A 14,186-nucleotide genomic window follows, 5' to 3' on the forward strand; every position below is an offset into this window, starting at 1 on the left:
TATGTTCCAAAAACTACTGGAAATCCCACAGAGGAGTGGAGACTGTTACAGCAGCAAAGGGGGGGTGGGTGGGGTTCCAAATCCATATAAATGCCCATGGTTTTGGAATGGGATGTGATGTTCAGGTGTCCACATATGTTTAGAAATATAGTGTACTCAGTAAAGTACCAGTTTCTCCATATTCTCTCTCATGTCTGGTTGCTGGCATTGCGAGCGCTTGGTGACCATGCAGGGGTGTGGGTATTTGCACAAAGTGTGCAGTCAGGACTGTGACACACTTCAGGCCTTTTACATTACAGAAAGAAAAGGTAATTCACTGAGCCAAAGCAGGACAATGGCTCCTTTCCCACAGGGCTCGCATGCCAGCGAGAGGCCATGTGACACAGTGTGTTGTGAAATGAGAGACGGGTTAAAACAGATGAGCTCTGGCGGGTACGGTTCTGTAGCACGAGAGGAGAGAGGAGCAGGCAGATTTACTATTCCCAGCACACTGAGGATTAGAACACAGGCCAGCACACAGGACACAGCACAGGTCAGCATAAAGAACACAGACCAGCACACAGAACACAGCACAGGTCAGCATACAGAACACAGGCCAGCACACAGGACACAGGTCAGCACACAGGGCACAGGTCAGCACACAGAACGCAGGCCTGCACACAGAACACAGGTCAGCACACATAACACAGGCCAGCACACAGGACACAGGTGAGCATACAGAACACAGGCCAGGACACAGGCCAGCACACAGGACACAGGTCAGCACACAGGACACAGGCCAGCACACAGGACACAGGTCAGCACACAGAACACAGACCAGCACACAGAACACAGCACAGGTCAGCATACAGAACACAGGCCAGCACACATAACACAGGCCAACACACAGAACGCAGGCCAGCACACAGAACACAGGACAGCACACAGGACACAGGTCAGCACACAGGGCACAGGTCAGCACACAGAACGCAGGCCTGCACACAGAACACAGGTCAGCACACATAACACAGGCCAGCACACAGGACACAGGTGAGCATACAGAACACAGGCCAGGACACAGGCCAGCACACAGGACACAGGTCAGCACACAGGACACAGGCCAGCACACAGGACACAGGTCAGCACACAGAACACAGACCAGCACACAGAACACAGCACAGGTCAGCATACAGAACACAGGCCAGCACACATAACACAGGCCAACACACAGAACGCAGGCCAGCACACAGAACACAGGACAGCACACAGGACACAGGTCAGCACCCAGAACACAGGCCAGCACACAGAACACAGGACAGCACACAGGACATGTAGAACACAGGTCAGCATACAGGACACAGGACAGCACACGGGACGATTAGGGCAGAGGCCAGCACACAGGACGATTATAACACAGGTCAGCAAACAGGAAGAGAGGGACAAAAACTGGAACATCTGGAGTGAGTGAGTGAGTGAGTGAGTGAGTGAGTGAGTGAGTGAGTGTGTGAGTGAGTGAGTGAGTGTGTGAGTGAGTGTGTGAGTGCGTCAGTGAGTGAGTGAGTGAGCGTGTGAGTGAGAGAGTGAGTGAGGGAGTGAGGGAGTGACCAGTTTGCGGCGCATAGCCCATGGAGGCAGTCCTGCGGTGTTGTGGGAAACATGAACATGAGCTCTAAGTGCAGACTGACAGCTGTAATGTGGGGGTATTGATATCCATATTGGCTGTATAATTTCTACATGGACCATCCAATATGGATGTAAATACTCTCAAATAAAAGCTGACACTGCACTTTAATCCCATATTCATTGTTTTATTGTAATTCAGTGCAAAAAATATTACTACATGGAACCATTTATGAACGGTATTTCCCAAAAACAGGAACCAAAATGTAAAGGTCAGAGGCAAAAGAAAGTCTTGTACAAATGGTGTGGTTTAGGGCATGATGCTGTACTGTTTTTTAAATGTGCAAACATTGGCAGTAAAATGGGTGATACTGAAGAGCTCTGTGACTTTCAGTCATGGGATGACGCCTTTCCAACAAGTCAGTCTGTGAAGTTTCTGCTCCCTAAAGCCCCAGTCACCTGTGAGTGCTGTTATTGAGAAGTGGAAACATCCGGGAACAACAACAGCTCAGCCTCTAAGAGGCCACACAAACAATATCAGTACAAGAGCAGTTCCTCAAGAGCTTCATGAAATGGGTATCCATGGCCAAGCAGGGGGAGGAGGAGGAATGATGGCCTAGGGCTGTTTTTCATGTTTTGGGCTAGGCCCTTCAGTTCCAATGAATGGAAGTCTTAATGCTACAGCATGCAATGACATTCTAGAACATTGTGCTCCTCCCACTTTGTGGCAAAGATTTGGGGGAAAGGCCCTTTCCTGTTTCAGCATGACAATGCCCCCGTGCACAAAGCGAGTGTCGTGTCTAGGAACCGACAGAATTCAAAGTCCAATCGCCAATCTGTAGAAAACAACTTCACAAGGGGAAAGACACCACAGCAGCAAGCTCTTCAGAAAAGTTAGGCTTTATTTGCACAGGTGCACAAAGCCGGATCAACTCTGCAGAATTGAACCTCGATTGTCAGTTTCACATACATTTTATACACAAATGTACCCCACAACTCCCCTTAACACATTTCTAAAAATACCAGCCATCTGGTCTTCTTGGCACCACAATGATTTTGATTTCCTGCTCTTGGGCCGACCTGACCTTTTTGGCACCACAATGATTTTCTGTTCATTAGATGATAACGTTATTGTGGACTGTTACCCCAACTTTCCCTTAAACAAATGTTAGTCTTTATTCTGTAATGTTTCTTTAAGCATACAAGTTACAAGATTTATAGCCTCCTGTAATTTTCCATATATATTCAGTTTACATAAGGGTCACTGTAAACATGTTAGTCTTCTAGTACTTCAATAGCGTTGTGTTAGTTTTGGAAAAATATTCGCCTTCTAGCATTTTTACTTGGCAATAACGTTGTTTTCGTTTTGGAAAAATATTCGATATGATATATTTTTATCATGCAGCATCGAGAGTTTGGAGGAAACAGTTTGATCAACATCGATGGGAATACCCTAACTTTAACATGTGACGTCATCTCAATCATGGGGAGTCTCAAAATGTTCCTACACGAGGTCCATATGTAAATGGTTTGCTGAGTTTGTTGGGGAAGAACTTGACTGTTTCAAGTTCCCTGTTACGTCCCTCCGCCTCAGGTGGGGGCGCTGGCCGTTTGGACACATGCGTGTGTCTCGTTACAGGTAATTGAGAGCGCCTGTGGCGGTGCCGTTTTAAGAAGCTTGGAGTCGGCTTCTCAAAGATGGGGGGGGGGCCGGGTTTCTCCTCACCTCTCGACCACAACAACTTCGGAATCGTCCGAAGAATCGTCAGGGTCACCAATGTGGAGTTTGCAGAGAAAAACGACTGGCTTGGTTTTCAAGTATGCAAAAACAACTTTATTCGAGCAGATCGCTCTGGAAAACATACAATCAGACTGCCACGTCAGGAAGCTCTGAACTCCCTCGCTAAACCCCCGGCTTATCTCTACCTCCTGGCTGACACGTCACTTGTCAGGTGAGTCTGAGAACGTGGGCGTGTTGCCACAGGGGATTCTGCCTCTCTCCCCCCAGTGCTCACTACAGGGTCTTGATTTTATCATGTTTTGCAGCTATTTTGGTGTCACTTATGTGTAGTTAAATAAAGTTATTGGTTATTTTTGGGAAACTTTGGTTTCGGCTTCGTTATGTTTGCGGGGGCTTGAGAACAACCGTAACATAAATGGGGGCTCGTCCGGGATTTTACCCTTTGGAGTTTTAAACTTTCTGTTCTTAGCCCGGTTAGCTTAGCCGCCGGGCGGGTCCAAGGGACTGGTCACTTTATTGTTTTTCCTTTTTTGTTTTTGGTGGTTAATATGAGTGGGGGTACGCTTCGGGTCACTGAGGTCGACTAGTCAATTGGTCTGCTGATAGTGCTCACGAGTTTAGCGTTCAAAGTCGCCCCGAGCGCAGAAAACCACTGAAGACTAGTTTATTGAGTTAGAATTTTTTTTCTGTTTGGTTAGGTAGGATCGGGAAAGCCAACAATGGAGTTAAACCAAATCCATATAAATGCCCATGGTTTTGGAATGGGATGTGATGTTCAGGTGTCCACATACTTTTGGAAATATAGTGTACTCGGTAAAGTACCAGTTTCTCCATATTCTCTCTCATGTCTGGTTGCTGGCATTGCGAGCGCTTGGTGACCATGCAGGGGTGTGGGTATTTGCACAAAGTGTGCAGTCAGGACTGTGACACACTTCAGGCCTTTTACATTACAGAAAGAAAAGGTAATTCACTGAGCCAAAGCAGGACAATGGCTCCTTTCCCACAGGGCTCGCATGCCAGCGAGAGGCCACGTGACACGGTGTGTTGTGAAATGAGAGACGGGTTAAAACAGATGAGCTCTGGCGGGTACGGTTCTGTAGCATGAGAGGAGAGAGGAGCAGGCAGATTTACTATTCCCATAACACAGGTCAGCAAACGGGAAGAGAGGGACAAAAACTGGAACATCAATGTAAGTTCACTTAATAAGGATGTTGGACTAGCCTGTGTCGGCATGCAGGCTGTATTAGTGATGTCATGGTCTCAGTACCTGGAATTCTGCAGGAAGAATATTATCCTCACGTTTCTGCAAGAGAGTCAATTAAATCGCAATTGGCTGATGGAAATAGGAAAATTAGGTCTCAGGCCTTGCCCCAGAATGTCCAGTAAATGGATTCTGGAGACGAGAAGGACATAACATTTGGATAACATCAGTGTCATGCTGCTAAACTTCGGGGACTGCTTTTTCTATACGACATCCTTCTCTGTAGGACAGAGATGCTGTAACACGGAAGATGATCACATAGCATTATTAAGTACCTGATTAACTTGAGTCACTTAATGCCAAGAAAATGTGTCCTTTCTTAATGACACACTTTGTGTTTCCCATCGTCAGCATTTGGTCTGAATTTGGTATGGTTGTGTAGGTGATGTAATCATGTGATTACCTACAGGCATACAAAAATTATGAAAACTTTATTGCAATATCAGCATAGGTTGCAAGGACAAAAAAAGTATTAAAAAGCCCAATCATATATACACATACACCTCAGTTCATAAGTAATTCAATGCAATACTAGACTTAAAATAAAAAATAATACTTAATTCAGGCTGAGCAAAAATAGACTGAGGGAAGATTCAATTGATGTTTTTACATTTTCAAAACAGTTTAAAAAATTTTGGATGGCAAAAGATACTTCTGTCAGCAGAGCAGTCAATAGGAATCCCAAACCAGCACAGAGTGAAGGCTTATGACAGTTCCCTTCCACAATCTTAAGTGTTCCATAAAGTTTTTGATCCTTTCCAAATACAACAATATACAGCCAGAGGAATTGTGTTGATCTGTAGAGAAAGGAAACTGACATACTGCCAGTGCTCTGAGCTGTAGCACCAGTATCAATCAATCAATCGGTCAATCAATCAAAATTTGATTATATAGTGATTGTCACAATACAATCCTGACCTAAACCTCCACAGGAGCAAGCCTAAAGCAACAGTGGTATGGAAAAACTTTTTGTGTTGCCAATATATATGCTTTCTTGTGACTTTAAGAATTGTGAATGGGTGTATGGGACTTCGGGGGCGTTAAAATGTAATTTGAAATTTATCAGAACTTTCTGGACAATCCTTTGTTTGGCTGTGTCCAGTACCAGTGCAAAAAAATTTTTTTTTACCAAAATGACATAGAAAGACAACAATGCTAGATATGGTATCTGGATGTGCATCAATTGTATGGCTGGCAAGTGAAAAAGTTCCTGCGGCGTCGCATGGTAATGCTAATGAATATGACAGCAATTAATGGAAGTCATGATTAATGACAAATATAAAGACATAAGAGACAGTTTAGCTACAAAAATATGAAATTTGTAATATACAGTTGCAATATAGTAATACCCTGGGTTCATTTTCTGATTTATGTGAGACCAGCTCTGGCAACTAATTGTACAACTTATATTTTATTAAAGATTTAAAATGTTCACATTTGAAAATTATTGGCAATTTATTTACAACACCACATTTTTTGACACACAGTGTGAAAGTATAAAGTTGTGAGGCACAGAACCAAACATTTACATAAAGAACAAAAGCACCTTGGGGCTTAATGCAGTATAAAACTCCACAGTAGTTATTACATATTCTCAAAACATAACAAAATTATAAAAAATAAATCTCAGAGCAAAAGTTCATTTTCTGGAGTTTAATATTATCTCAGGGTTACTGTACCATTTTGAGTGTGATGAAGGGAATTTTGGAAACTCTCTTTTTTTTTTTGACCAGCTAGATTTACAATGGTGAATATCAGAGGGCGGTGAAGGTGATAAAAATAAAAAAAAACTAGAGAATGTGATTTATCCTTCTCAGAAGCTTTGCTGAACTTCTGAAAACTGGCTGCCAATCGTGTTTTTGAATGTTTGAATGTTCTGGTAGAAGTCAGAAGCTAGTTTCTGATTACAGGCTTGTCACAACTTAAACAAGTTCCGTGTACATTCCTTTCTGGACGGATTTTGTTACCGCTATTTCAACTTCCCTTTGCAAACCTCCTATTGTTCTGTGGTTCATGCACACTCAGCTGGGTCAGCCAATCAAAAAGGCCAATTTTAACAGCGACTTTTAGCAAATCACTGCCTGCCAGCGCTGTAAGTGTCATTCATCAATGGCAAGGAGTGAAAAATAAGAACTACCACACCTTTAAAATAATTACAGTAGAAAGCTTAAAATACTGTTATCTCGCTGAAAGACTGGGTTAAGAGGACATGCCAAAGCGAGGTTTTTGGTGCATATATATACACGCAACTCAACAAGAAGCTGACAGAAATGTAAGAATCTGACGTAAACATGTTTCTCTTCCTGCCTGTTGATCCCAAACCGCAATCTGTTTCTTTCCAGGCAGTAGGTTTTCAAACGACTCACATATTTTATACGTTGCGACGCGAGTTCTTCAGATGGTGACGTTTCCCTCTGCAGAGCCACAGCGTGAATTCCACTGGATGTGAAATACATGCAGTCTGCCTTCAGCGGGTCATTCAGCCGCACATTTAGCTCAAACAGTTTCACACCGTAGACGCGAGACATTGAACACTAGTGACACAGCGCAGATCCCAGGGGGAGGTACTCCATTTTCTGTATTGTTAATCCGTACGCTTGCGCACACAGGCCGGCCTTCCTGCGCCAGCGCAGATTGGCTCCGGCACTCTGTCACCATCACCGGTGACGGTCGGCTCCGCCCACTTCCGCTCGACCGATGTCCCGCCCCCTCTCGCTGTGACCTCACGCCGTTGCCATGGAAACGGGGCGTCCGGACATCAGCACGCCGGCGATGCTTTTGGCGACGGGTCCCCCGCGCACTGCACCTCAGCCAAGGGCGCCGCTTCGTACGGGACGGGAGCCTGCGTTTCCCGCAGACAGTGTCCCAGTCAGTGTCATACACGGCGTCATAGCAACGGCCTGTCAATCAAAACACGCCCCTTCCAGCCCCAGTAAGCCAATCGCATCGCAGGGAGACACACAGCCCGGGCGCTAACGCGCGCATGAGGACACGTTTCCCCTCCTTCACTAGACACAAACCACTCACAACTTAATAACAAGGTGAATAATGAAGTGAAACTTCGCTAAATATAGACGCTTCTCTTTATGATGCCCTACGTACAATAGGGCATTATACCGTAACGGCTTCACAAAAGAGCAGTGTGTCATAAGAGTGCAGCCATTTAAAAAGAGTCGTCTGTAACAGAGAGCAGCTTTTAAAAAAGAGACCGTATTTAATAGAAAGAGTCATTATTTTATGAAGGAAGCAGGACTTAAAAAGAGAGCTACTTTTTAAAAACACGTTAATAAGAGGTCATCTTTTTATTACGGAGTGTCCTTGGTAAGGCATCAGTATTTAATGAAGAGGGAGCAGTGTTGAAAAGGAGAAGCTGTGTTCAGAGATGAAGCGGCTCGGAGCACTGTGTTGACGGGGACGCTGCTCACCTTGGTGCTGGGACACGGTTTCCAGACCCTGAGCAGGATAGTGAGACACACGGTGGCCAGGAGGAGGAAGAGCGCAGAGCCCACGGCCAGAGAGGCCTTCAGCTCCACACTGACCTGCAACTCCTTGTGCCCTTCTGAAACACACACACACACTGTCTCTGTCATAGCTCTATACAGCACACACACACATACACACACACACACAGACACCGTCTCTTTCACAGAAAACACGCACACACTCCGTCTCTGTCACAGCTCTATACAAGACACACAGACACACACACACACACACCGTCTCTATCTGTCACGTCTCTATACAGCACACACACCACTGCACACATACACACACACACTTTATCCGTCACCGTCACATCTCTATACAGCACACATGCTACTGCACACATGCAAGCACACACACTGTCTCTATCACAGAAAACCGACACACACATACTACACATGGCTATACTCACTGTGTGTGCAGGTGGCTATACTCACTATACTCACTGTACTCACCCCCTCTGCAGTCGGCAGTAATGTTGCGCTGCAGTGAGGGGTTCTCCACCACACACTGCAGTGTAGCGGTTTTGGGGCCGGTCCTCAGGGTGCTGGTAATGTTATAGAGCCCTGTGAGGTGGTCCTGGCTGTGCAGCTCGCTCAGGGGGCCCTGCAGCTTCTCCACAGCTTGACCGTCCTGCAGCCAGTAGATCCTCCCCTTGGGGAATCCCCCACTGGCCGAGCACCGGTACTGCTCTCCACTGCTGTCATTAGAGCACTGCAGGCTGTAGTTCACTGAGACACAGAGAAAGGCTAATGGTAATGTCCAGGCTGTGGTGCGCTGAGACACAGAGAAAGACTAATGCTAATGTCCAGGCTGTAGTGCGCTGAGACACAGAGAAAGGCTAATGCTAATGTCCAGGCTGTGGTGCGCTGAGACACAGAGACAGGCTAATGCTAATGTCCAGGCTATAGTGCGCTGAGACACAGAGACAGGCTAATGCTAATGTCCAGGCTATAGTGCGCTGAGACACAGAGAAAGGCTAATGCTCATGTCCAGGCGCTGAGACACAGAGACAGGCTAATGCTATTGTAAATTTTGCATATCACATATCAGACTTGGTTAGTACACACGTACAGGTATTTCAACGGTCTGGATCATAGCAACTGTTGCTAAGGTGCGGCATAAGCCGCAGCACTGACTGGATACATTACATTACATTACATTACATTACAGGCATTTAGCAGACGCTCTTATCCAGAGCGACTTACACAACTTTTACATGGATACGAAACGTCCGGTTCTCACCCGCCACTTCCAGAGTCACCGTGACATTAACGATGTGATCGTAGTGACAGGAGTACGTTTTCGCATCAGCGAGGCGCGCGCGGTGGAGCAGCAGCGAGCAGTTTCCGTTATCCGCAGGGTGAAAAAGGCGAGTGCGGTTCTGGTACTGCAGGGCTCTGATGGCCCGGTCCTCCCCGGCGATGGCATAGTCCACGGTGGTGTGCTGGCCGATCTGCCAGACCAGGTAGTGCTTGTGACTGGGAGGGCAAACACAGGGCAGGAGCACATCCTCGCCCACAAGAGCACGGACGGTGGTGTGTGTGTGAGCAGAGGAGAGAGGAGAGGAGAGGGAGGGGAGAGGGGAGGGGGGGGAGAGAAAGGGAGAGGGAGAGACAGAGGGAGAGAGAGAGAGGAGTTAGGACCTTCATACAGACAGCAACAAAACAATCACACACACAACAAAGTTAGGTTCTGGATACAAACACACACACACACACACACACACACAGAAAGGGGCTTAAGACTTGCTGAAACAGATGAAGCTGTTTTTTTCTCTCTTTCTTGTCCTTAAGCCTATTAAGACATGTGCTGTGTATTTTTTCCACTCAAAAGAGACTCAATTGAAAAAGAAATGTCTCGCTTAAATGGGAACCCCATCATTGAGAAAGCAATGAATAATACCTATGTCATATGTTGCACAACATGTAAATTTAATAAATGTCAGTAACACAGCTTGCTCTTTATAAAGAATAGTTCTATTGACATAAAGCCTCAAGTACAAAGGTCTAGAGGTCAAGATAACATTGTTGGCCAGTGTACAATCAGCAATATCTATGAAAAGCTATTATGAGTCAATATGAGACTGATGTGTAAGAGTCAGCTTTCCTGATTGGACACAGTGGAGCTTGCATGGAGAGCCGGAACAAGGCCTGGTCAGACAGAGTTTATCATGAATGGAACGAGACCCAGTTTCATTCTGCCTGTGCGCTTTAAGTTTGGGGAAGCGAAACACTGAAGACTAACACTCAGGTTTCACTTCTGCTGAATCTCTCTGACACACACACATGCACACACTTCAGCATGCACACAGTCTCACACACACACACGCACACACTTCAGCATGCACACAGTCTCACACACACACATGCACACACTTCAGCATGCACACAGTCTCACACACACACATGCACACACTTCAGCATGCACACACAGTCTCACACACACACATGCACACACTTCAGCATGCACACACAGTCTCACACACACACATGCACACACTTCAGCATGCACACAGTCTCACACACACACTATCACAGATGTGCACATGCACACACAGTCTCACACACACACTATCACAGATGTGCACATGCACACACAGTCTCACACACACACATGCACACACAGTCTCACACACACACATGCACACACTTCAGCATGCACACACAGTCTCACACACACATGCACACACTTCAGCATGCACACACAGTCTCACACACACATGCACACACTTCAGCATGCACACACAGTCTCACACACACACTCTCAGATGTGCACATGCACACACAGTCTCACACACACACTCTCACAGATGTGCACATGCACACACAGTCTCACACGCACACTATCACAGATGTGCACATGCACACACAGTCTCACACACACACTATCACAGATGTGCACATGCACACACAGTCTCACACACTTTCTCACAAATGTGCACATGCACACACAATCTCACACACTTTCTCACAAATGTGCACATGCACACACAATCTCACACACACTCTCAGGAATGCACACTCTCATGTACACAAGTACCCACATTATCACACTCTCTGAACAGCCCGAGAGTCTCTGCTTCTACTGCATGACCTGGTGAGCTGCTCCACAACTCTATGTTTAACACATACTACAGAGACTACTGAAACTACTGAGACTACTGAGACCACAGAAACTACTGAAACTACAAGGACTACTGAAACTAGTAATACTACAGATATTGTCTTCTACATAGGCCTCATTGATTTAAAAGTAAAATAAAAATAAGTGTCAAATGCTATCACCATCAGCCATCTAGTACAGGTCTAAAAATGTAAACAGCACACACATTACAATCACCCCCTGCCACCCCACCCTCAACTCAGTTTATTCTGCAATCTTATGCTAAAGCTTAGTGAGAACCTTTCCCTCAGCCTTAAGACAAAACCACAGTAGTCATGGAGCAGCGTTCACAGAAAAACAAACCATTCTCTCCATGACAGGTGATAGAGACTTCTGTCAAGTAAGGACAAACTCACCAGGTAGGAGAAGAGAAGCCAGAACAGTCCAGACCACCCACATGATGCCGATTACCCTGTGAAGAACAACACAGGGAATTTCACTCATGTATTTCATCATTACATCTCTTTATTTTATTTTTTTTTGCATATGCACCGCTGAAACAGTAGGAGTGACACTTCATAATTTGTTTCATTCATTGTTGTTTTAAACTTTCAGTTTTATGAGCAGCTTTAGATTTTGATGAATGCATGTCAGCCCTGGAGCAATGAAGCATTATGTGAACCCAGACACACCCCATTTTAATTGAGCAACAAATAATTGTGGTTTTCTGTCAACTAACACCTCAACAAATGAGCTAAAAGTTTGGTGTCTGTCTAAAAGAAAAGCCTGGATCAGAACATTTGTGGTCAAGTGTACCTGAAATATAAAGACCAATCAGAGTAATGGGCTTGCAATATTCATTTGTTTAATTTACTGTACTAAACAGTTATTTAATTACTTTGGTAAATGCATTTCTATTTCTGTGCATGTACAACTACTAAAAATCTAATTTACTGTTACCATAAGGTTTTCACACAATGTTTTTTTTTTTTTTGGTATTAAATGTGATCTTGTTATTTAATTAAACACTTATAAACACCACTATAAAACTGGACACAAATGGAACCTTTTGCATGTCTAACTTGCTTTTGTAAATTTAGTTAGTGGTGTTTTTTTTGCGCTAAATGTTAAACACGGTGGGAAATTTGCGCAGAAGTAATAGCTGTAAGGTGGGAGCTGGTCACCTGCATGGAGGCACTTTGATGTAGAGGGCATACGGTACAGACCAGAGCAGGAGTGCTCCGGAGAGATCAGTCTTTTTTTTTTTTTTTTTTACAATAGTCCTTTTTTTTTACTGAAACCTGAGCAAATGGGCAGGTAGGTGTAGTGTTCTGGGCGTAGGCTACACGAGATAGCATTAACAATGACTGGTGAAAGCAAGCCGACAGCGCGACCTGACAGCCCGAGCGGGGGGCTTCAGCTCGTGCACGAGGCAGGAGCAGATATGCATAAGCTACCCACTTCATCCGATGTTTCGCGCGACGCACGCACTGAGGTCGCCATAACAGGTTTTCCTTTTATGTCGTTTGAAATCACGCAGTTAAGCCGGCTTTACAGATGGAAATTCCATTCCGCGTTCTGAACATTACTATGCGGGTTACACACTGGAATAATAACGGCAGAAAGCTGAAAATGATGCGTAAAAAGCAGATGCACCGCAACCCACAAGTATACACAGTAAAATGTCCAATGTTAATTAAATTCTACAAGCGTTCATTTAACTCTTAACTCTGGAAAGTGGGAATGAAGTTAAATTAATACTGTACATTTTACTGCGTATAGTTGTTCAAGAAATGTTAAACGCGAAAAAAGAAATAAAGCATCGTGTATCATCACGCCTAAATCAGAGCTAAAGGATAATCCATCGCCATGAAACCCATTTACTACACACCAGAAACAACGAAATAAATGAACCAAGACGCAGACATACCTGCGAGTCTCCATGTCTGGCCGAAGATCTCCAGCAGTCAGTCAGGATAAGGTGAGAATGAGAGCGGAAGGGCTGTCAGTGTGGGAGAACCATGGCTCCACCGCACACTGGTACCAGCCAACCAATCGCGCGCTTCCTCATACAGATGTAATCAGACAGGTTCGCTCTTATTCTATTAAGTTAGGGGTCTTCAGTCTGGCGGTCCCGAAGAGTCGCAAGACAGGCTGGTTTTTGTTTTCAGCTTAAATCAAAACCCAATTCAGACCCCAGTAACCAGGTGGTTACTTAATCGTGTGATCAGCTGCTCTAGTAGATTAAGTGCAAGGTAAACACGAAACCCAACGGAGCCTGCGGACCCCTGTATTAAATAGTCAAAGGTTGTTTAAAACGTCACATCGGTCTAATTCATTAGATATAGAGCGAGACATAAATCACAGATATACTACATCAAAGAGATATTCAGCACGAGCAGAATAATTACGTAATACTGTGCAGGCAGCGATTGTAGCTGCCATGAATATTGCGTCTAGAGAGGTAATTCAATCGCCTAACAAAATGTTAAGGTCGGGTAAGACGAACCCTAAGTTGTTTAACATGTTCTGACAGTTTACTGAGTGAAAACGTACGGCCATCGTTTATATTGCGTAACCATCGGCTGGTAATAGACCGATATACGGTGTGTTTACACAACTGCTAGTTAATCAGTCAAGAGGAGGGTTGTCTGGCTTTCAAGAGTTTTAAGTGGGTTAAAGGGAAATGTTTGTTTGTTTGGTTAAATGAAAGCTTGTTGTTGTGATGGCAACGAAATCAAGCATATCTTATCTCAGGGCTCTGCTTGTCTTTCATCTCGGCGCTTGGCACGGTTGGGGTCACTCTTACCCTTACGCCGGGCACCCACCGCACGCGTCGCGTAAGCGTCGCGTAACGCCGGGCACCCACCGCACGCGTCGCGTAGCGTCGCAAGCAGCACGGCGAAGCAGCACGACGCGGCGCGTAGCGTGTCTCCACTGGTTCCGTTTGTGTCGCGCAAAGGCTTGCGTAAAGCTCTATATTCCTATAGTCTGCAG

General features: G+C 45.2%; 1 protein-coding gene across 2 annotated transcripts; it reads right to left on the reverse strand.

The window, feature by feature from the left end:
- Positions 1-5,013: 5,013 nt before the first annotated feature.
- si:dkey-192g7.3 (ICOS ligand) lies at positions 5,014-13,939 on the reverse strand. Of its 2 annotated transcripts, none has more exons than XM_064329719.1 (6): positions 13,120-13,939; positions 11,595-11,661; positions 9,330-9,624; positions 8,531-8,815; positions 8,027-8,157; positions 5,014-7,443 (listed from the first exon to the last, which is right to left on the reverse strand). In XM_064329719.1, the coding sequence occupies exons 1-6, from the start codon at positions 13,131-13,133 to the stop codon at positions 7,360-7,362; spliced, it is 876 nt and encodes a 291-aa protein (XP_064185789.1). In that variant the 5' UTR covers positions 13,134-13,939; the 3' UTR covers positions 5,014-7,359. The 2 variants fall into 2 exon arrangements, with proteins under 2 accessions (XP_064185789.1, XP_064185790.1); XM_064329720.1 differs by having other exon boundaries at positions 8,027-8,160; positions 8,540-8,815; positions 13,120-13,932.
- Positions 13,940-14,186: the final 247 nt, after the last annotated feature.

This window comes from Anguilla rostrata, chromosome 3, assembly GCF_018555375.3.
Source record: "Anguilla rostrata isolate EN2019 chromosome 3, ASM1855537v3, whole genome shotgun sequence".
NCBI lineage: Eukaryota > Metazoa > Chordata > Actinopteri > Anguilliformes > Anguillidae > Anguilla > Anguilla rostrata.

Coding starts and splice junctions, on each gene's coding strand:
- si:dkey-192g7.3 (XM_064329719.1), bottom strand. Junction 9,625..11,594: donor TCCTACCTGGTGAGTTTGTC/CTTACTTGACAG, acceptor GCTCACACACAC/ACCACCGTCCGTGCTCTTGT. Junction 7,444..8,026: donor AACCGTGTCCCAGCACCAAG/GTGAGCAGCGTC, acceptor CGGGAAACGCAG/GCTCCCGTCCCGTACGAAGC.